Below are 22,576 nucleotides of genomic sequence, written 5' to 3' on the forward strand. Positions count from 1 at the left end.
CGAATAATTGTCATCTACGTGGGAACAGATGGCGGATTAGATGGAAAGGGTGGTCCCCGCCATTTCGGGGGATTCGCTCGTCTTTCCCTCCCCGGCTTTCTTAGGGTGTCGTTGGGCACGAGTTCCAGCGATCGTTCGTCCTCGTTCATCCGCCCCGGGGACGACACCTTCCAGCCATTCCGAAACTCCTGGAGGTCCGAGTTTCTTTGATCCTCCTCTAGGTCCGGCACGCTTCTCGAAGGACGAGCCCGGCAGTCTCCTCCAGGAAAACGCAGAAACGGGACTCCAAAAGGAAGAATTCGCTCGCGTCATTCGAGAGATCCTCCGGATTCAAGGATCTCGACTCGCGTGGGTCCTCTCACCGACGAGGTCGTCCAGGAATTTAATCGACCTTCGAATCTGCCGGCGGACCCGAAACTCGGGAAACTGGTCGACCCCATCGCCGGGGCGCGTCCTTGGCGAGGTGGCATCCGAAACCGGAATGCTCCTCCAGCCTTGGCGAAGAACCCGAAGAACTCCGGGAATTTCGGGAACTCGAGGAACGCGGAGACCTCGAAGAAGTCGAGGAACAAGCGCCGGCGATCCTTTCTCGAGGCTAGGAAGACCTATTCCGGGAAGACGGAGAACACGAATCGCGGAATCAAATAATAGAGGAGGCCGTTCCCACAGCCTTGGGGCCTGGCCCTGAGCGGCGCATGGATCCGACGACGACAACGGCGGGAACCGAGCCATCTCCGGTGGCCAGCCGTGGAATGTCTCCCAAGATGCATCTGCATGCATCTCCGTGCATCTCGAGCATCTCCAGCCTCCCGGCGAGGGGACGCGGCCACTGCAGGAGATCCTCTCGTCTCGTCTCGTCTCGTCTCGGGCTACCGCTCCTATTCTCGGCCATTCCGTCCTTCGGCATCCGCATCCGTCCCCTCCGACGACGGGGCGGTGCACCAGGCCGAGGCTAGCGAGCTACTCCACCCGGCAGGCCTGGTACCCGAATCCCGAAGGTTCCACTATCGTCGTTCGAGCGATTCCATTTTTTTTTCCAGCTTTCTCTATCGAACTTAAGCGTCGCTTCATTAAAGAGATCTGCTTGTAAATCGTAAAGGGATGTGGATGATTTTTTTCGGAGAATTTTTACCCTTATTTCTGGATTTTTCTTGATTTTTTATCACGAGGTGGGTGGAAGTGGAACTTCGGAAATGCGAGGTTTGGCGACTAGGTGCAGGGCTGGTGGGTTAATAGAGGATTGTAGGGTTTCGATGTTTGGATCTGGATTTTAGAATAGGAGTTATGTTGGGTATATGTATCTATTTGCAATGCATGGGTCCGCGAACTCGCCAATTGTGAAACACAGCGGGAGAGAACGAAGGCGCGGAACTAATTTTCCGGAGTCGGTCGGTAAAACAGAGAACCCGCGTAACCTTGGCCCCCTTCACTTTCCCTCGAGTAATATGGAAAGTTGTAAATACAGCGTTCCTGAAAGGCGGCACAGGCGAGAACAAACGCCCGAATTTGGATCCCTGATGACTCTTCCTTTTTCGAGCTTCTCAAACCGAAGGAAACTTAACCTCTCCTCGCGTTCGCAAAGATTTATTGTCACCGTCCATCAAGACGAGTAGACAAATCATGGACGTAGGATGTATGGACTCCGAAGACCTCGTTATCATCCCCTCATTCCCTCGATATTCTTGCGAAGGCAGCGAAAAAGATAGAGAGCGAACAGAGGGGCCTTTCCTTCTCCCCCTCTCTTCCCCTCTGCTGCCGGTAGATAGGTTATCGCCATATCGCGCCGCGCAAAAAGAGAGGGAAAGGGCGAGAAAACGGCCCCTTTCCTTTTCAGTTCTGCCATCTTGATAGATCAGGATTCAGGGTCCATATATCTATCCTGTACCCACGATATGGACCCCGAAAAACCAATCATTCCCTCGATATTTTCGTGAAAGCATCGAGAGAGGCTATCCTCTCCCTTTTACGCGTTGGGTAGGTTATCGCCATATTGCATCGCGCAACTGAATTGTGAAGAAAAAAGGAAAAATATTGAAAGAGCGAGAAAACGGCCTTTTTCTCTTTTCTCGTTCGGTTCCGCCACCATAGGAATTATATCAGGGTGTGTGATCCATACATCCGGCATCCGTGAGATGAACTTCGGAAACCTAATCACTTTTGTGATAACCTAGCGAGAACTGTGAAAATGCAAATGAGCGAACGGAGGACTACCTCCCCCTCCCTTTTGCCATTAAATATGTTATGGAGCGCCATGCAACGAAATCTTTATTTCGCGAAAGGAAGAGAGAACAAGAAAACGGCCTTTTTCTCTTCTGTCGCTCGGTTCCGCCACCATAGGAATTAGATCAGGGTGTGCGATCCATACATCCTGCATCCGTGGGATAAACTTCGGAAACCCAACCACTTTTGTGATAACCTAGCGAGAACTGTGAAAATGCAAATGAGCGAACGGAGGGCTACCTCCCCCTCCCTTTTCCCATTAGAGATGTTATAGGGCGCCACGCAACGAAATCTTTGTCTCGCGAAAGGAAGAGAGAGCGAGAAAACGATCCTTTTCTCTTCTCTCGCTCGGTTGCGCCACCTTCATGGATGGACCAGGGTGCAGGGTCCATACATCCCGAGTCCACGGTGCGAAACGCGCATTTCGTATAAATCAGTCCGATGATTCCAGGCTGCGATTGGCCGGGAGTCGGCCAATGGGTGGCGTAGGTCCAGGTTCCGTCGTTCCGCAGCGAGTCCGGGCTGATGAACCGCGGCCCAGGGAGCGGAACAGCGACATCCGCGGGCCGGCCGGAGACGACGCCTCGGGTATTCCGGCGAGCTAACAGCTGCGCCTCCGCTGGTCCCGGGGCAGGGCGGACGGGGGAACGGCGGCCGGGAGGCTGCGCGGCCAGGGGGAACCGGCGCGCCTCGGGGGTGGGGGCCGCCGGAGACGGGACCACCGGAAATCGGTCTGTCCTTATTTGCGGACCTAGCGTCCACCGGCGACCGTCCGTTCCGGCAGTCCCTCCCTGGACGGCGGTCGCGGCGGAGACCTCCGAGGAGCGCGGCCCTCCGTCCAGGGAAGTGGCGGAACTAATGAAATCTGCCAAATCCGGGAGATCGAAGGAGCCTACCGGGAACGGAAATAACGAGTTAGGGAGGATGCATCGATAATCGAGTTCTAAGTATAGGTCAACGATTGCGTCGCTCTTTACTTTTGTCGAGGAGATGAACCCCTCGGAGGCTCCGTTTGGACGCTAGGTCTTAAACCCTTGAATATTTAGCCGGGAGAGGAGGAACTCCAGATATGAAAATATGGATTCCTCCGAATCGAATGAAATTAAACGCCTCGGGAAATTGGCCTCGCGGTCTGCGGGAAAACGAGGAGAAGGAGGGTAACCGTCGATACTTATCGCGGTTCGTTTTCCGAGCTCGTTCCGCGAATAAATCCCCCCCTCTTCCTGACCGGGGGATTTTTTTTCCGGGGATGCACGTAGGAATGGGATCTCGCCGCTTCCAAGTGCCTTCATCTTGCTTTTCGCGTCGCCTCGGTGCGTTTTACGCATTACCACGGCGGCGGCGCGGATTTTTTCTTTATTTCTTTTTTCACCCCCCCCCACCCGTTTTTTTTTTCGACCGGACCCTCGAGAAGGGACCGCTCCTGCAGTCCCTCCGTGAATATCGCGTTACGCGAACCAGAGTTTGACCATTCTCACGGGATCCCCTGAATGGTATCCTCTGACCGAGGCAATACTAAACCGGACTCGGGGGGAGGGCGGAAACGGAACCCCCGGAAGTCGGCCCCTCTCTCTCTCTTAATCGTGCGGCGTGAACCAGTCGCGTTTACACCGGGCGACCTTCTTGTCGACACGTGCCCGGTGTCCTCCATTTTGGCGAACGCCGAAGGATCCTTCGAGCCCGCGACAGTTGTCGCCGGATGACGGCCGACGAACGTCACGGCCGAATTTAACGATTCCGAGAATCGGTCTAAGGCTCTTCGCGACATCGCAGGCGGGATTAAGTTAAATTGGCTTTGAAATATCGAGAGATAGGGTTCCATCGGAGAAAAGAGATTTTTTTTTAGAGATTAAATGACCCATCTCGAAAGTTACGGTACGCGATTTCCTTGTATACGAATGGAGGAGCAATAGCGTTAAGTAGGCAAGACCTGAAATAACTTGTTTAGATATTCTGTTATCAAGAGCTAATTTCGGGCGATTGTGAAAATTGCCCGGCTGAATGTCGACTCTATGTGGATAATCTTTGTGATCGGAATTGTGAGGGCGTTAGAAGAGAGAACGTCATTTAGAATAATATATTTCTTTTTTGGGAGTTAGAATTTTATATATTATTGATAATCGGTGGTGTTTGTTTGTAAGTCCAACTCATAGTTTCACGTTGCATTGATCGATTCATTAAGGAAATCCTGGATTTTAATTCTCGATGTCACGTGGATATCAGCTGGAAATTATTGGCAGAAATCACTGGATATTGTTGGAAATCAATGAAATATTGTCACAATGTTAAGACCGAACGTCACTTGTTATTGAATCACGTTGTAGCTTATCGTATGAAATCAATGGCAATCGGTTCTCTAGGAAGGAAGTCGTTCACCCATTTCCGAATGAACGATGCTTGGATTTGAAATTTTGGATTTAAAAGTTTCCGGCTACGGGGAAGCCGCGCCTCGTATTTGTTTTTTCTTTTCTTTGTTAAATTGCTCCGGGATTCCGAATAAAAAAAACACGAAACGAGATAGGGCAACGCCTGGCTTAATAGCTTGGATTAACGAACGTTCATGTACGGTTACCTTGTACAGGGAAATATTCTGACGATAATAATTGATTTTATGACGGACAATATAGGTCTGTCGGCGAGAATAATCGCGTTGTCATTTCCACGGTTGGTTTCGGTCTGTCGAGCGTGTACAGAAGTCAAGTGCGAGATTAAAACGGTCCGGAAGGACGGACTTTATCAGAGACCCGTGGTGCTCCTTATCGGGCCAAAATGGCCGCTCTGGCGAACGCTACGTCAGCGTTTACGTAATTCGAGGCTCAACCCTGCGACTCGTGGTCACGTTGGCGAACGTTACGTGGTCTCGGTTCGATCGACGAGGCCACCCAGATATTCGCACGAGGGATGCTCCTCGGGGTTTCGAGCTTCCTCGGGTTCCTCGGGGTCCTCGAACGGGACGAGGCCTCGAGACCACCTTCGATGCGGATCCTTTATTCGAGGAACAGCGCAAAAAATACAATCGATGCGTTTAATTCCGTTAAATACTTAATAACAGCAATTACGCACCTTAACGATATTTGCATCACCGTATCGATAATTGTTCCGTTTGTTTCCTTAAAGAGGAAATGAACCGTTTGGACTAATTGGATGTCGGTCTTTAAAAATACCGAGGTCAAATTCATTCCTGACGAACAGTAGTTTTTTTTATTTTTTTTATTTTTTTAATCACTTTGAGGAGATTACTCTTGAAGTATAGGGGCGATCTTTTGGTAGCGGTTAATGCAGTCCATTGTTAACCTTGTACCAAAGTCGCTTAGGTTCTTACTATTCTTCTAAACTATTACACGGAAATATCTGTAATAAACGAATATGTCGTAAGGGCTGCGCAAACCGTCCATTTTAATCATCTCGATCCAAAACGGTAAGGTCAGGGATCTACCGCGTTACAGGGAGTCCATCTACTGATAGGGACAGGTTACGAAGGCGATCCGATTTTTCTAACGCGAATGTTACAATATACCGACGAGTCGAATCGAGGATATATCATCTCGATCCAAAACTGTAAGATCAGGGATCTACCGCGTTACATGGGAGTCCATGTACTGATAGGGACAGGTTACGAAGGCGATCCGATTTTTTTAACGCGAATGTTACAATATGTCGGTGAGTCGAACCGAGGATATGCCAGGCAGCGCATCGAAGTCCATTTTAATCATCTCGATCCAAAACTGTAAGATCAGGGATCTACCGCGTTACATGGGAGTCCATCTACTGATAGGGACAGGTTACGAAGGCGATTCGATTTTTCTAACGCGAATGTTACAGTATACCGACGAGTCGAATCGAGGATATACCCGGCAGCGTATCGAAGTCCATTTTAATCATCTCGATCCAAAATGGTAAGGTCAGGGATCTACCGCGTTACATGGGAGTCCATGTACTGATAGGAACAGGTTACGAAGGCGATCCGATTTTTCTAACGCGAATGTTACAGTATACCGACGAGTCGAATCAAGGATATACCCGGCAGCGCATTTAAGTCCATTTTAATTATCTCGATCCAAAACTGTAAGATCAGGGATCCACCGCGTTACAGGGAGTCCATCTACTGATAGGGACAGGTTACGAAGGCGATCCAATTTTTTTAACGCGAATGTTACAATATATCGGTGAGTCGAATCGAGGATATACCCGGCAGCGCATCGAAGTCCATTTTAATCATCTCGATCCACCGCGTCGTATCAGAGTCCATCCATACCTACGTAGGGACAGGCTACTAAGACGATTAGATTTTTCTAACGCGAATGTTACAGTATACCGGCGAGTCGAGCCGAGGATATGCCAGGCAGCGCATCGAAGCCCATTTTAATCATCTCGATCCATAACGGTAAGGTCAGGGATCCACCGTTGGCAGGGTCTCGTGAAGAGCGCGTTTTAACGAGCGCAGAAGCGAGCTGGTCGCTTTTTCCGCCAGGGGTCGCGGATCCCCTCGGATCGAGCCAGCTTCCCTCCCTGCATCGCGGAGGGTCTGCACCGGTTACCATGGACCTCCTCCACCGGGTCCTCCCCTCGCGCCGACGAGGACACCCTTGGCCCTGGGTGGGGATCTCGAGGGGAGAGTGCACCGCGTTCGGCCCCGTTGGACCCCCCTGGACCGATCGGCGTCCCCTGGAACGATTCTCGGCACTCTCCAGGAACACCCGGACCGAGACCGGAGATGACGAGATCGTTCCACGGACCCCAAAGATCGACCGGGCGTGGTCCCCGGGGATCCCTTTATTTCGGCTTTCCTCGAACCCCTGGTTAATAAAATAGAAAAACGTTAAAAAAATGAGAAGATCGAGGTGTCGGAATTCAAGGGGCAGGGGTGGCTTTGGGTATTCTAGGTCTCCTAGACCTGACCATTCTTGGGAAATATGGTTTCTTGGGTTTCGTTTCTCTTGTCGCGGAACTTCAGTTCTACGTTGCACTTGATGTATATACAGCTTATCAGAATTTCTGGCCATGGCTCGAATGTCGGTATCCTCGTTGGAAAGGTAGATTGTCCCGTAGAATTTTTTTCGTTCGTACAGTGCACGGTTTGTCGGGAATAATTATGTGAAAAGTAGTCAATTGGGCGCGTAGATTAGTCGAACGCGAGGCAGCCGCGCTCTGCTTGTTGTGGCGTAGGGGCGAGACCGCGGTTGTACACTGCCGGACATGAATGCCTTCTCGGGATGCATTGGCAATGCCATATATCTGCAGGGGAGGCATTTTTGTCCGCCAGGGTACATACGAATCTTACGTATGATATGAATTTCGGTAGGGCGGATAATTTAATTTAGAGTACGTTTTTTAACGCCTTTTCGCGCCACGACGAGATGTATCCTTTCTGTCCCGGTACTATACCCTTCGCGAACTGTTTACACGTGGAGCCACTACTGTCGAAAGACTTAATAAAAAACGCTTAGAGTATTACCCTCTATCGTGCGCGCCGCTAGTGAGGTAAATCGAAGGTGGAGAATTGTGAACCTGTTTTTTTTTATTTTTATTTTTTTTCGGCAGTCGTTGGCAGACTCGTATGACTATGGCAAGACCGTGAACGTGGGGTATATGGACCTCGCATGTCGATCCGAGGGTGAAAACAGGGATGTAGAGAGAAAACAAGGGATGCTCCCTTTCTCTCTCCTTCTCTCCGATTTTGAGTAAAAGAGCTGCGCAGCGCGATATGGCGACAGGTTGCCTGACAGCAAAAGAGAAAGACGAGATGGCCCCTTGTTCGCGCTCTTTTATTCCCGCTGCCGTTGAAAGAATATTATGGGAGGGATTCGCGGTGGATATATCCTAAATATACGGAAAAGATGGGGTAATTCGAAATTACGCGAGACAGAGCGCGGGAGAGAGTCGGTAGGCGTGAACTTCTTTCGAGGTTTTTTGTTTTCTCGAGGTCACGACCGAGGCGAAATTTCCAGCGTTGCTCTTCTTGCTTTCCGGTGACGGCGTTCCTTGTTCTTCGGAACTACGCGAGCTCCGATTCCCCTTACATTGTAGATACGATGTAAACAGGCTACTCGGACCTCGGGAATTCTCGCGTCGCGCGGACACCGTGCAGAGGTCGGACCTTCGTCGTATTTACGGCGTCTCCTGCTTTAGGGAAAATTGCCAAACGTGTACGATTCCCGCGATGACGGTGTTTTACATTTTAGAAATGATTAAACGGTGACCCATGTTGGGAACGGCTCCTCGCTGTTCGTAAGTACCCTAAGTGGAATCGAGAGACATTTCCGGGACGATCTCTTGGAGGTAAGCGCGCGACCTCGGCTGACAAACTACCCCGTCAGAATTTTGGACGGGTCCTCCATGTCAGGGTTCCTCGGCTCGGAACCGCAACGTCGGTAAACCCGCGCGGCAAGAAGTCGGCAGAGAACCCCCTCGAGTGGGCGCCTCGCCCACGGGCGTCGGGGAAGGAACTCTTTCGAGAGAACACGCCACCCTCGAGGCCGCGAGAGGTCCCTCTTCCCCCGGAGTCGGCGGGAGAGCGGTCGTCCCCGGGGAGGGACCGGTAGCGGTCGGGGACCGGGCCGGCGAGGGGTGGCGAACCCCCTTAGGACCGCTCGGCAATGGCGGCGCCCTCCCCGGCAGCGGCGTCGCCTCGGGCCGCTCGGCGATCATTGGTTCACCGGTCGACGCCGCACGCGGCACGCAGCTGCTGCCTCCTGCTCGCCGGCCGGACCAATCGCCGCCGCCAGTTCGGGAGAGACCAGCCTGGAAACCGCGCGGCTCGTCGCCGCCGAGTCCCCGAGAGACCCGCGGCCAGTCCTCTTCTTGGTCGCTCCCAGCCGACCGCGCGCTCCCCGGCCCTGGCCGCCATCTTGGAAACGCGCGGCTGCGCCGAGTTCGCGAGGCGCCCGAGGGCGCCACCGGCGCGACATCCGCCGGCGTGGTTCGCGGCTCCCTCTCTCCGGTCGATCCTCGGCCGGCCTCGACCACGCGGCGCGAGGGGACCGGAGGAATCCGGGAGTTCCTAGTGCGCGTCGCGGCGGCCATCTTGGAAGCACGCGAGGGCTCCGCCGGCGCGGTACCGCGTGGGGAACAGCGGCGCCCCCTGGGGGCTTCCCCGTCTCTTTCGGCCGGCGCGGCGACTCTCGAGGAGACGGCTTCGCCGACGAGCGCACTCCCGGGGCTCGGCCGCGCACGCGCCGGCCGACCGTGGAGGGTGACGAGGACGGCGAACGCACGCGGTGCCCCGGCGGCCAATCGGCGGCCCCCTCCTCGGGCGACCACCCCGCGCGACGCGGGGGACCAATCGGAGCGGTGATCCGGCGAGCCGGCAACCCCGCGCGGGACCAATCGCCGGGCCGAGAGCCGACGCTCGCCAAGCGGGACCGGCCGGACGAGGAAGTCGCGGCGCGCCGAGCATCGGTCTCCGCAGTAGCGCTGCCGCCCCGCGAGCGTCGCGACCGTCTCGGAGAGCGTCCGGATCGTCGTTGACGCGGCGCGCGGCGCCCCTTCCCTAGTGGCCGGCCGCCCACCCCCCTCCCTCCCCGCGGGGCGGCGCCGATGCCCTTTCGACCTTCCCCGGCGACCGGGCGCGCGAGTCCGCGGCCGCCGCCCGCGACGACCACGTGACGGAGCATCCTCCGCGCCGGAGGGCGACCTTAGTCTCCGGCTGGAAGTGAAAGTGCCCGAGCCCCGCCGGAAGAGGAGCCGGCCGAGGTGCGCGCGCACGCCGCCCGTCTTCGCCGAGAGGAGAAACCCCGTCTAGACTCGCGGAAACCTAACCAAAGACGCGCCCTCGGCAGGAGGAGGACGGAGCGAGAGGGAGAGAGTCGGGAGGAGCGCCGGTAGAGGGAGACCGGGCGATAGAGAGCGAGGTGGCTCCTCGAGTCGCGGAGGTAAGCTTCCGCCAGTGGCCCCGCGGACGAGAGCGGGCGCTCTTCGACGGCGTCCCCGGGAACGAGAGCGCCGATAGTGGCGCGCCTAGGACCTAACCTCAAAGGCGACACGTGATCGCCGGTCGGGTCGACCCGGAGGGGCGCGAGGAGTAAACCCCGCGCCGAGGTCGAGGAAGAAGACGCTCTCGGCCGACCTCGGGCGAGGTCGACCGACGGAGGCGAGGACCCATTTCGGTCCCCCCCCCGGCGTCGAGGTCGAGGCCGGGTCCCCCACCCGGGGCCCGCGAGGGGCCCCCGAGGTCCGCTCCCGGAGCCGCTCTCTCTCTCGGCCGCGATGCCGCAGTGCGCCGTGGCGACCTGCCGCAACAGCCACCGCCGCACCCGGGGCCGGCGCATCCGGTACCACCGGTTCCCCCAGATCCCGGAGGTGCGGTCCCGATGGGTGCGCGCCTGCGGCCGCGTGCCCCTCTCCAACGGCGAGGTGCCCTTCAACATCCAGACGGCCCGGATCTGCTCCCTCCACTTCACCAACGACTCCTACGAGAAGGACATGGAGCACCTGGTACTCGGACTGCCGGTCCGCAGCAGACTGAGGCGCGGCGCCGTGCCGACCGTGGGCGTGCCCGTCGACGTCCAGCCGGTCACCAAGATGCTCGTCGAGGACGCGAAGAGGTCGCTCCTCAAGGTCGCCCACGCCAAGATCCTCACCGGCCAGAAGATGGCGAACGGGGTCGCCGACGAGGAGGCGGGGCCCAAGCGCCATCAGCAGCAGTACCAGCAGCAGCAGCACGCCGCGCAGCGACCCCGCGCGGCGGCGCTGCCGGCTAGGCATCGGCAGCAGCAACGGCAACAACAGCAGCAGCAGCAGCGCGCCATCAAGGGGGCGCCCGAACAGAAGATGGCTGGCATCGACGTCCTGCTCGCACTCGGGCTCAAGCCCGCCGCTCGGTGAGTCAGAGCCCCTCTGCTCCCGGCAGAGGGAAGATGGATCGGCCAAGACGAGGGGGGAAGGGAGAAGGAGAGACCGGCCGCGCCGGAAGGAGAGCGCTCCCTCCATCTGGCGGCCGTCGCAGGAGGCGGCGCGATCGACGAGGCGCGGCGGGGCGGGGGGAAATGGAGAACGCAGCGGGGGTACCACCGGGGCTTCGGTACCGTTTCGAGCGCGGAAGCTTCGGCGAATGGTTTCACTTTTAGATCCCGAGAGGTGACGGCTCGTCGATGGAGACCCGCTCGAGGTGGTTTCCAACGGGATTCGACTTTTGTTCTCGTTTTGAACGAAGCATGGAGGGGTTGAAGGGTTTCTAGACCGTGGGAGGGGTGTAGGGATACTTAGAACGTGGTTTATGATGGAATTTAAGGGAGGTTCGTTGAGTTTGGACATTGGGTATACGGCGAATTGGAGGCTAAGGTTCCGGTGAAACGATGCAAAAGGGTGACGATTTTTGACGGGCTGTTCATATTTCACGATTTGGACGCGTTCCAAACGTGAGACGTCTTTTCTGTTATAATAAGTATAACGACATTTCCGCCTTTTTCTTTTCTTCTTCTTCATCGTCGTTATAGGAATGAATTTTAGAGTTACCGGAGAAATCTATATATATATACACATATCTACGCTTGAATTAGAAAGATACGTCGTCTATAGTGTACGTTCTCGTTATCCCAAATTTCTGTCGAATTACGGAAATTTCTCGGCGGGCAATTAACCCTTTGCTCTTTGCATCAAAGCGTATATCCGGCGCGTCCACCCACGGACGCGTTGCCCACCCCTGGTCGCGCATACGTGTCCTCGGATATCCATCCGGATCCGCGTGTTGGCCTCGAAAACCCGGCGTAAACTGCAACGTCAGGAACCTCGCGCGGCGTAGCGTCACCAGGAGGCCCCTCGGGCGCTCCTCTTTCGATTCGTCGTCCCCTCGTCCCTCATGGCTCGACCCGCGTCTCCCCATTTCTATACCGCACGGCGGTACCGGGGTGACTTCCAGCGATCTGGGCTCGGCTCGGTCGAGATCAATTGGCGCGTCCCGGAAAGGGTCCCCGGAGCTCGCGTGGCGAGCGTCGGCGGGGCATTGACGTCGCGCTCCGCCGTCGCGCCCTCCGCGGTGACTCACCCCTCCCGCGCCGCCCCGCGGACGACCGAGGAGGCCCGTACACGCCGCCGATGATATATGGGCGCGCGTAAGCGGAGAACGCTCCACTTCGGGCGCGCGCGCCGGGCGCGACGGCCGCGCCGGGGGCGCCCGCCGGCGTGACGTCACCGCCCTCCCCCGTTGCCCTGGCAACCGGGCGGCGTCCTCGTCGCCGGTCCGTGACCTTCGAGGCGTCCGCCCCGGCGCGTACCCCGTCGTCGTAACGACGCGCTCAAGTCGGGGACCACCGGCTGACGCCGGTTTAGGGCGGAGGATGAATACGCGTATTACGTAAGCTCATGTATCGGTACGTGTGTAGGTACTGTACAGAGCGGTACCAATATCGTAGTTTTTCTGCTCGATATTTTGGACGCGCTGGATAATATTTTTTTCTTTTTTCGTTATAACGAGGGAGAAATGTCATCTAGGAATAATTCGCTGTATTTCTACATGGTTATATTTTTTTTTGTATTACACATCTGACGTCTCTATTAGTTCCGACGAAAGTTTAATCCCGAGAGTGCGAAGGGTAGATCTCTCGAGGTGTCAATTTTCGTGGCTCCGTTTTCTTCGGCCAATTTTCCGCGGCGACGGGGTCTCACCTGGGTCGGTCGACCTCGACCTCGAAAAGTCGCCTGGTAGAGAGGTCGGAATAAGAGAAGCCTGACCTCCTCTTGCGCCTCGCAAGACGTCCTGCCTGCGCAACTTATAAATAGTCGAGGACGATCTTGCGCGTATAACCTAACGCGCGTGTTCTGGCGGAAAAGCGGCGCTTTTATTGCGAGAAGGCGTCTTTGGGAGCGACACTCTGTCGCATTCTTTTCACGGTTTCTTTTTTTTTTTCTTCCTCCTCCTCTCCTCGTCGCGTCTGATTGCGTTCCGCACGCACAATACGTGGCGTGTCGCCGGCGAAATTGTAGAAGGCGGGAAAACTCGAACCAAATTGCGCGTCCCTTGGAACGCGATATGCACTACGTTTAGCATCGATCTTTCGTGTCCTTTTGTCTTTTTTTTATTTTATTTTTTTTTAATTTGAAATTCTGGAAAATGGACGGATGGGCGTTCCGAAAAGGAGAAGGCGTCGAGGATGTAGAGTCGCAGGTGAAAATTATTAATCCTGCGCCCCTTGAAGAGGGATATACGACCTCGGTAGAGATCTTCGAAGAGCCTCGCTTCTTTTTCGCCCGGAAAGTGGAGGTTCTCAGAACGGAAGCGCATTTCAAGGAGACGTTAATCTCTATTATCATTTCGGACCGTTTCGGGCACGGCGAGAAATGACCGTACTTGGGTTTTGCGGTTGCGAGATGCAGTTTTAATGTGGGACTCGGAAGTACTCGGTACCTTGAGATTCACCGGTTTAATGGGAACCGTACAAGGACGGTGGTTTTAATAATACCAGACGGATCCGATCTCCATATTAACGGTACATCCCGCCGGTATGGCGCAAGCGTGAGATTTCGTACGTTTTATTTCGCTATGAATAAGGGAACAGGAAATGCAAGGTTTTTTTCTTTTTCGTTTTCTTTTTCTTTTTTTTCAGATGGGACACGTATGCCTATCGCGTTAAGAATGGCTCCGAAAGAGATGAATCAGAATTCGTTTTCAAGCGGTTTAGTTCGAACGGTTCCACACAAGTTGTCGAAATGTTTTACTAAGACGTTAATTGCACACGTACGGTTCGGAGGAAGTACAACGCCAATGGGTTGTACGTTTTAATTACGAAACGAAATAAGGGATTTGTTCTCTGCTACGTTTAATGTTCTCGCGTAACCGATGTCGAAACGTGCGACCCTGTAGAAATTAAAAATTCCTGGACTCATCCTTTCCAACCCTTTGGCTCTTTGTAGAGGGGGCTCGTTAGAGGCCAAATAGCTGGCTAGGGATTGCTGCCTTCTGAATAATAGATCAATTTGCTCGCCAGGAGAATTGATTTTTGCATTAAACGGCTTTCCACTAGTGTCTGAGAATTCTACAAAAATTTAACACAAATGTATTAATTTTTCAATTGTGCTATCGTGTCGGGAGGGTTGCTATAAGGGATGACACGTTGCAAGGAACGTATCACGTAATTATGGATTGCTGTCTAGCTGACAAAATGAATTGGCTCGACTCAATCGATCTTGCGGTATATCGGAATAATTGCAACAAATCGACAATAATCGATTTTTTGTACAACGCAGAAAAAGTAGATCACTGTATTTGCCTCGAGGATCTCTGGTTTACCGACAGAGCTGTAGGTTGCTTCTATACCTATTGGACTGCTCTAGCGGCGTCCAGTTTTAGCGCTTATTCCGTAGATGGCGCCACCGGTCGTCGTCCACGTGATGCCCCACGTGCTTCTCTGATCCCGCTTTCCATATCAATTCTTGCATCGCGCATCTTCTAGAAAATCAGTTATTTTCTAAGATTACCCTCACTTTAAATAACAGTAGACTCGATAACGCAAGGAATGACTTCCCTTGCCAGCTTAGATAATTGAAAATCATTGCATAGTATTCATTTAACACGCAATTTACCCGTGTTCAGCGTACCCTATTTCAGGTTCCCGAGGTCGTCCTTACCAGTGCAAGTCCACTCCGCGATCGATCGCGACCTCTTCGTACTTTCCTTGAATTAGGTCGGAATCATTCTCATCACTTGCCATTCAATGGCGTTGAGGGGAACAAAAGAAAAAGGAAGAAAATTCCACATCGCCAGGACCTCGTTTCGCTGCATGCGAAAAAATTCCAACAACCTTCTAATGCCTCATTTTGCGAGGTTAAAAAGTCGCATTCACGTTGTCGCGTCTGAGGACGAGCTTTATATACCTCGCGGTGTCGTCTTCGCGGGGGGTCCAGGGTCCACCGGGCAGACTCGAGACAGGCGTCCTTGGGGTTCCAAGGACGACGTCTCGCTTCGTCACTTGCGAGTCATGGGGAATTAGGTCGAGCTAAGCTGAGGAATCTTTTTTACAGTCCACGCTATCAATGATCGAATGCAGTTATGCCGCATCGGAGATGCTAGTCCTCTCGCGTTCGTGGGTGGTTCAGGGTCCTTGCGTCGGGCCGTCCTTAATTGATCAGAAAATTCCACATTTTTATTTCCTCATCGCATTGAGCGGTATCGGACGGAGGCGCGGCGAAGGTTGCGGCTTCTCCGTGGAGCGATAAGTGTGGTCGAGTTGGCGTTTCGTCGAGGCTCGGCTTCGAGCAGGACTCAAGGTCCTTTTTGCAGACCCCGAAGGGTATCCTTGAGGTTTCAAGGACGACTTCTCGTTTCGTCACTTGCTGGTCTTGAGAAATTAGGCCGAGCTAAGCCGAAAAGTCTTTACGTCCACGTTATCGATGGTCAAATGCAATTATTTCGCATCGGAAATGCTCCTCTCGTGTTCACAGGTGGTCTGGAATCCTTCCGGCGAGACATTCTTAATTGATCAGAAAATTCCTGACTTTTTACCTAGACCCGCGATTTCGTTTTCACCGCATATTTCGTTAATAACCGTGGCCAAGTTGGCGTTACGTCGAGACTCGGCTTCGCGCAGGGCTCAAGGTCCTTTTTGCAGACTCCGATCGGCATCCTTGAGGTTCCAAGGACGACTCCTCGCTTCGTCATTCGCTGGTCTTGAGAAATTAGGCCGAGCTACGTCGAAGAGTCTTCACAAGTCCACGCTATCGATGTTCAAATGCAGTTATTCCGTATCGAATATGCTAGTCCTACGTGCAAATTCTACGTGCAAATTTGGCATTGCAATTCTACATAAAGGATCGAATCCTGGAATTATTTTTTCCTTCGGAAATGTTTCCCTCTTGTTTTCGTCGCATACAGGGGATACCCATTCGACGCTCGAGGGTAAAATCCGATATTCGGGTACGGGAGCGAGACCAAAACCCCACGTAATTCTACGTGCAAATTTGGCATTTCATTTCTGCTCAAAGTATCGAATCCTCGAATTATTTTTTTTTTCCTCCTTTCGTGTTACTTGGTACCGGTCGGGGGCGTTGCGAAGGTTGCAGCGTCTCCACGGAGCGAAAAGTGTAGTCGAGTCTCGGAGGGCTCAGGGTCTTTTCTACGTACTCGAGATCGACGTCCTTGGGATTCCAAGGACGACGCCTCGGCTCGTCACTCGACTCGTCTCGACGAATTGGGTCGAGCTCCACGGCGCTGTGCAGTCTTGTAATCTACGATATCACCCGCTAAATGCAATTATTCTCCCGTCCCGGCGGATCGTTTCGTCGCGCCGGGAGATTCCTTGTTCTCCTCTGTGCCTCTCGAATTCACTCTACAAGTAGGTCTCGTACACCTTAATAACCATCGGCACTAGTCTTATTGTCATTTCACGCGATGGAAAAATTGCATCATGTCCATTCCTTAAAATTCCTTCCCAGCTAATAATCGCTCCGGAATTTAATTTAGGGGTGAGTCTTATCTGGTTCGCGAAAGAAGCATGGTATATCTCCCTCTCTCTCCCTCTCTCGTCGGTCATAAGCGAGCATCTCGCGTAACGACTTGACGTCAAACAACGAGGTTCGCCTCGGCCTCGTGGGAGGTTCGACGTCCAGTCTTCGCACCCGAGATCGGCGTCCTTGGCTGTCAGGGACGCCGGCCGTCCTTACGGCGACTACTCGCTCGTTCCGTCGAATTGGGTCGCGCCACGGCGCGACTCTTTCTCTCCCTCTCTTTCTCTCTCGCGTAACCGACGATGTCAATAATAATAGCGCCGACTTCGACCGCGGAGAGGTTTCCTTCTTCACCTTTGTCCCCGCCTTCTGGCTTCCCGTTCTCCGCCGCGGCGAGGAGTCCGCGAGGGCGTCGCGACGTCCGGCGAGTCCTACCGAGGACGGGAAAATTCCTGCCGGCGACCTTCCTCGTCGAGGCCCCTCGCTTATAAACACTTTTGGGATGCCATGGGATAACGAATCTTCTTATTGCAGATTTTAAGGCAATTAACGCGAGGGAAAGACAATTTTCAAGCGATTTTTAACACATCGGCTGCTACCATGTATGCATGATTTCGTTAGTCTACGGCCCCTCCCTGATGAACACTTTTGGGATGCCATGGGATAACGAATCTTCCTATTGCAGATTTCAAGGCGATTAACGCGAGGGAAAGACAATTTTCAAACGATTTTTAACACATCGGCTGCTGTCATGTATGCGTGATTTCGTTAGCCTATGGCCCCTCGCTGATAAACACTTTTGGGATGCCATGGGATAACGAATCTTCCTATTGCAGATTTCAAGGCGATTAACGCGAGGGAATGATAATTTTCAAACGATTTTTAACACATCGGAAATCGGCTTTTGGAACTGGCGCAGAGCAGGGTCGACGTATATTCGACGTCGAGCCACGTCGCGTCGACGTTCGCTTTCGCGAAGTAGGACGTGTCGAGGCAAGGTCCCCTGCCTTCCTCGACGACTTAACCTAACCTAACCTAACTTAACGAGAGCACACCCCCTCTCCGCCCCGCGGCCCGGCCGAGCAACCCCGACAATGCGTTATCGATATATCACCGATGTGCGACCGATATATATATATATATATATATCGTGAATATATTACACATACACTTGCCACTTTGGAATATAAAAAAGATGAACCTTTGAAGGTCCCCGTGACCGTTGACCTCGTCGATTCGCTTCACCTCGATGACGGCAAACGGCGTCTCCGAGACGCGCTAACCTCGACCTGGAGGTCTTTCCGCAACCTCGTGGACCGAAACTCTCTTAACATTTAATACATATGCTCGGTGTTTACGACCCGTTCCGAAGGCCTAAAAGGGAGGGAGAGTGGAACGTAGCGAAGAATGCCACGAAGGGAACGAATAACGCAACGTCGATATCAAAAGACCAATCGATTCTAGTATTACATTTTAATTAACGAGGAGTAATCTCAGCTAGATCTTGTATCATCTCCTAGGACAGGGCCCGCAACATGGCGGCGTTGGAGGCGGTTAGCGCGGTTTTCTTGACCCAAGATGGCGCCACGGTCGAGTGACGCGAAGGCCGCTCTAGAAGTCCCCGGTTCGATGGTCGACGGTTCACCCCGAGCATGGCGGGGGATTCGAGTCTCCGGCGAATCCGCGCCGAATCTTCTACCGATATCTCCTCCTTTTGAAACCTTCGAAAGCGACCTTGGATCTCACCTTTGCCTTCCCCGGAGGTGAAGAGGGAAATCTCTCGCGGATTTAAAGGTCCCGCCGGTTGTGCCGCACCGGCGGATAAGTGCAGTGAACGCGGCGGGCGGGTGCACTGAACTCGTCCTCCCTGCCTCCTTCTCTCTCGCGCGCGCGCTCCCTTCTAGAGGCGCTCGCGTCTCCCTCTCGCTCTTACCTAGGCTACCTAGGCGTGGCGGCATCCTCCTTCTCGGTCTGCGCTGTTGGTATCAGGCGCGCTTCCGAGCCAGCTTGGAGCACATAGGAGGCGTGCAGTTAGTTAACCCCACTGCGGTCACCTTCTATTCTCGAGCTCCGTGCATCGGGCCGCCGGCATTTCGCCGTTTCCTCTCCGTAGTGGCCGTCGCGGACGTCGCCGATCCTCCCCGTAGTCGCGTTTCTACGAATACCTCCGGGTTCGTCCACGTATTCTTACATATATATCTCTGGTTTACCCGTTTATTCCCCGTGAACGAAGATCGGAACCGCGTCTCGCCGGATGCCCGGAACCGGCGGTGGCCGCCATCTTGGTCTCGCTCCCGATTGGTCGGTTCGAGAAGGTGTCGCCCCCTTTCCCCCCGCGGCGGCGGCGCCCTCGGGGATCCGGGGCGAATAGTCGCTGCTCGCGAGCGAATAGTCACCGACGGCCGCCGCTAGGGAAGTAGGTCGCCTGTCGCGAACAGATTCGACCAGTGAGACCGGCGCGTTGGTGCGCGATCGATGAGCCTGTGATTTCCCGCTGAGGATGGAGCTTCGCCGGATCGGCACTGATGTAAGCGGAAATGCGGGCATGTATGTGTATCGTATATGCGTGGCTGTGTATGGAGACCCGCGCGGAGGTATTGGTGAGGGAAAGCTCGCCGATTGGACGGTAGATCGAGTTCCTGGTACCTCGCGGAGGAGGTGGTCGACTCGGCTGCAAGAAGTATCAGGCGCCGGGGGAATGATTTCGTGGTGATGCTTTTTATCGGCGCGAATAGCCGATTTGTGTATGCGCGCGCGTACATGATGTACATATATATACACATATAAATATATACAACATATGTATGTATGTTTCTAGGTAGTGGATTGTGTCAAGAATCGATGCAATTTCGCCTTCGATGGTAAAATAGAGTCGTCGAACTCATTTAGATCGCGGATATTCGCGGGCTGCATGCGGAAGCGGAAAGCGACGTCGGCCGCCATCTTTCTTTTGTTCTTGATAATCGGTGGAGAGAAGAGGCGGCGGTTCCGAGAATGAGACCCTCCCAAAGGGGGACCATCTTCTTTTGCCAGTGATATCTGACTCCTGATAGTTTTCTCCTTTTGGGGAGGTATCCGTGTTAAGAATGAGCCGTCTGATGAAGGTCATTAGCAGAGGTACTTGTATCCTGATAATTTGCCCCTTTCTAGGAGGTATTCGGGTTAAGGGTTGACTACGTGTCGAAGAGGTCACTGACATCGATTTACGCCTCCCGATAGTTATGTCCTCTCGAGGAGGTAGCTGTATTATAGCTTAATTATTCGGGTTGCGTCAGAAATAATGGCAGTCTCCTGATACGTTTTTACCTCTTCAAGAGGTACCCGCGTTAATAGTTGGTTATAGTAAAATATACGGTAGCCAGCGTCTTCTCGTAGACCTTTTTGAAAAGTGGTATCCAAGGTCAGGGATCGTTTCGCCCTGTTCGTTAACGACCTTCTGACGACCTAGACGAAGGTTACGCAAGAAGTGCCTCCTAAATTACCGAATTTATAGAAATTGCGGTATGGCGCATTATTCCGTGACACTGTCATCCGAGATTGACCCTTATCGGAGGGATTATCTCGGAATAAACGTTCTTGAGATTTCGCATTTAGAGCTAACTCTGTACTTCGTTCACCGCATGGAATCGCTTATCTAACCGTGCCTTCCTTGGTTTTCAGCTTGAACAAGATGCATGCGATGGACAACGTCGTGGGGAACGGTAAGAGGGTCGAAGCGACCGAGAAGAAGGAGGAACCGACCCAGATCTCGCCGAAGATTCCCCAAAGCCAGCAGAACGGAGCAGCTCTTCCGGAAGAGACCGCGGCCGCAGCTGCAACGGACCACGTGCGTCCTACCACGGTCAAGAAAGAGCCATTCTCGGAGCACGAGGACGACCAAAAGCCGAGTTTCAGGTTCTCCGGGGAGACCGATGCAGCCCCCACCAGGAAACGGAGGTCTCCGGAGGAGACCTCTTCGACCAACGGGAAACCTGCGAGTAAACGGGTCTGCTTCGAGCAGAGGGAACAGTTCATCTCGTCGTTGGTGGGTTGCGACAAGGTCACCGCCGAGGAACTCGCAGCCAGGGCCGAGCAACTCCGCATCGAGGTGCAGGTGCGTTTAGGCGAGGGTGCACTTGATTTAGGTCGTTGCATAATGCGTATATTTATATAATATCAATTTGTTTCCCCCAAGGCGCTGGACGAGCTCGCGCGAGCCAAGGAGATGGAGTGGAACGAGATCCTTAGCATGAGGAAGCTGAAGGAGGAGGCCTACTTGAGGATCGAGAGGAAGAGGCAGGTCGTGGGCTTCATGGAGGGCAACGGCCAACTCGCGGAAACGTTGCCGCCGTCTAGTATGACCCTAGCGGCCGAATGGGAAGCTGGCAATACTGCCGGGAACAAGGAAAGGTGCGATTACGGCTCTCAGGGCTCCCAGGAAGACGGCTCCCACGATGACTCGCCCTTGAAGAAAGAAAAGTCGAGCAAGGGGCAGTCCCATCGACGAACCTCCTCTCCGAAACAATGCGAGAATGGACGCAAACAGGTCATGGATCCGCAGAATCTGGAGAACAGACCGATAGGCGAGGGCCGACAGGGTCCCATCGTGGATGTCAGATCCATCATCGCCGATTACAGGCTGCGACATCCCGAGACCGTCCCCAGAAGGTACGGTTCGCCGTCAACCAGAAGAATTTGACGTTCGTCATTCAAATTTGATGTTGTCGGCCAGCACGTTATTGCGGTCATCACGGTCGATGGTATTTCATTAATTATCTCAAATCCGGTGTTACCATGGCGACACTTTTAGGGGCCGCAGGATGAGGAACTCCGTGAACGTTGGACTTGGAGCTGGTGGAGCAATGGTAGAGACTGGACACACCGTGGACTCCAGGCCTTCTAGCACCGACTCTTGCAAGAGCAACTCCAATGCCACCGATCCTAATAATTCCATGAGCTTCAAGGACGTGCTCGTGCAGTTCGCCAAGCTGAGCCAGCAGCAAGGTGATTGACGCTCGAAAATATATTCCTCGGTTTCTGGCAAACTCTTTAAATAATTTATAATTTCTCGTGGTTTTATCGAGTACTAATTTTGTTCACCTTCAAGGGGAGCCGTTGAAGACGCCGCAGAACTACCCGGACGTAACGCTTCATCCGGTGGCCCCGTCTCCGGTTCCTCAGAGCCCAGCGCCTCAGCAGACTGGCTCGCTGCTACACGGGATCCTTACCAAATCCCAATCTCCAAGGCCGGCGACTTTCTCGCCAACCTTGGCGAGGTTGTTGACGGCTCCCGAGCGGGAGAGAAATGCTCCCGTCACGGCTTCGGCCCCGCAGCAGAACACGACCCAGCACCTTCTCCAAGCGTATCAGGGGTCCAATCCCGTTTCCATAAGCGATCTTCTGTCGTCGTCGAAGGTACGCCACTTTTATATACATACAAAATATATTACCCCTCATTGAACTTGCCGATTCCCTTTAAGCACCTCTGAATAATTAACTAAGATTCTAAAATTCTATTTTCCAGGCACGAACCGAAATAACTATCACGCCGGTCGTTAACACCCCGGTCCAGTCTCACTCCAACAACCTCATTCACGTGGTACGACAATCTCCTTTTTTCTAAACCCTTGTATCGCACTATAGGTTGTGTCATTTGATTAGCTACTCGGTGTCGAGCCCATAGAGCGGTACAAGGGTGTACAACTCCCGTCTCGTAGTGTTTCTTTGTGTTATTGCTAATTTTAGTTTGTTCAGGATGACGTGGAAGAGGAAACGTCGGTCATCGAGGAGAGGGACACGCGGATATCCTCAGGAAGCAGAGACGGCAGAGAAGGTCGCGAGAGCCCACCACGTTGTCAGGGCTGCCACGAGCGCGCTGCACAGTTCGTCTGTGCTGGTTGTGGCAACCAGTGGTATTGCAGCCGAGAATGCCAGGTATGCAAATCTAACGAGATCTCATGACAAAGTATCGTTTCGCGAGACGATCTAATTTTTGCAAAGA

At 53.6% G+C, this 22,576-nt stretch overlaps 1 protein-coding gene across 6 annotated transcripts in view; it reads left to right on the forward strand.

Moving 5' to 3' along the window:
• Positions 1-22,576, forward strand: part of LOC105698245 — a 42,046-nt gene that overhangs the window by 16,948 nt on the left and 2,522 nt on the right. For 2 of the 6 annotated variants that reach the window (XM_012422304.2, XM_012422305.2), the window contains exons 3-8: positions 20,257-20,689; positions 20,771-21,243; positions 21,386-21,579; positions 21,683-21,990; positions 22,100-22,174; positions 22,321-22,509. In XM_012422304.2, coding sequence (XP_012277727.1) covers positions 20,257-20,689; positions 20,771-21,243; positions 21,386-21,579; positions 21,683-21,990; positions 22,100-22,174; positions 22,321-22,509 — 1,672 coding nt within the window. Of the gene's footprint in view, positions 1-9,855; positions 11,040-20,256; positions 20,690-20,770; positions 21,244-21,385; positions 21,580-21,682; positions 21,991-22,099; positions 22,175-22,320; positions 22,510-22,576 lie in introns of those variants that run through there. The other 4 variants (XM_012422309.1, XM_012422310.1, XM_012422308.2 and 1 more) reach the window with 4 other exon arrangements.

This window comes from Orussus abietinus, unplaced genomic scaffold (assembly GCF_000612105.2).
Source record: "Orussus abietinus isolate OABI.00-Male unplaced genomic scaffold, Oabi_2.0 scaffold14, whole genome shotgun sequence".
Taxonomy (NCBI): domain Eukaryota; kingdom Metazoa; phylum Arthropoda; class Insecta; order Hymenoptera; family Orussidae; genus Orussus; species Orussus abietinus.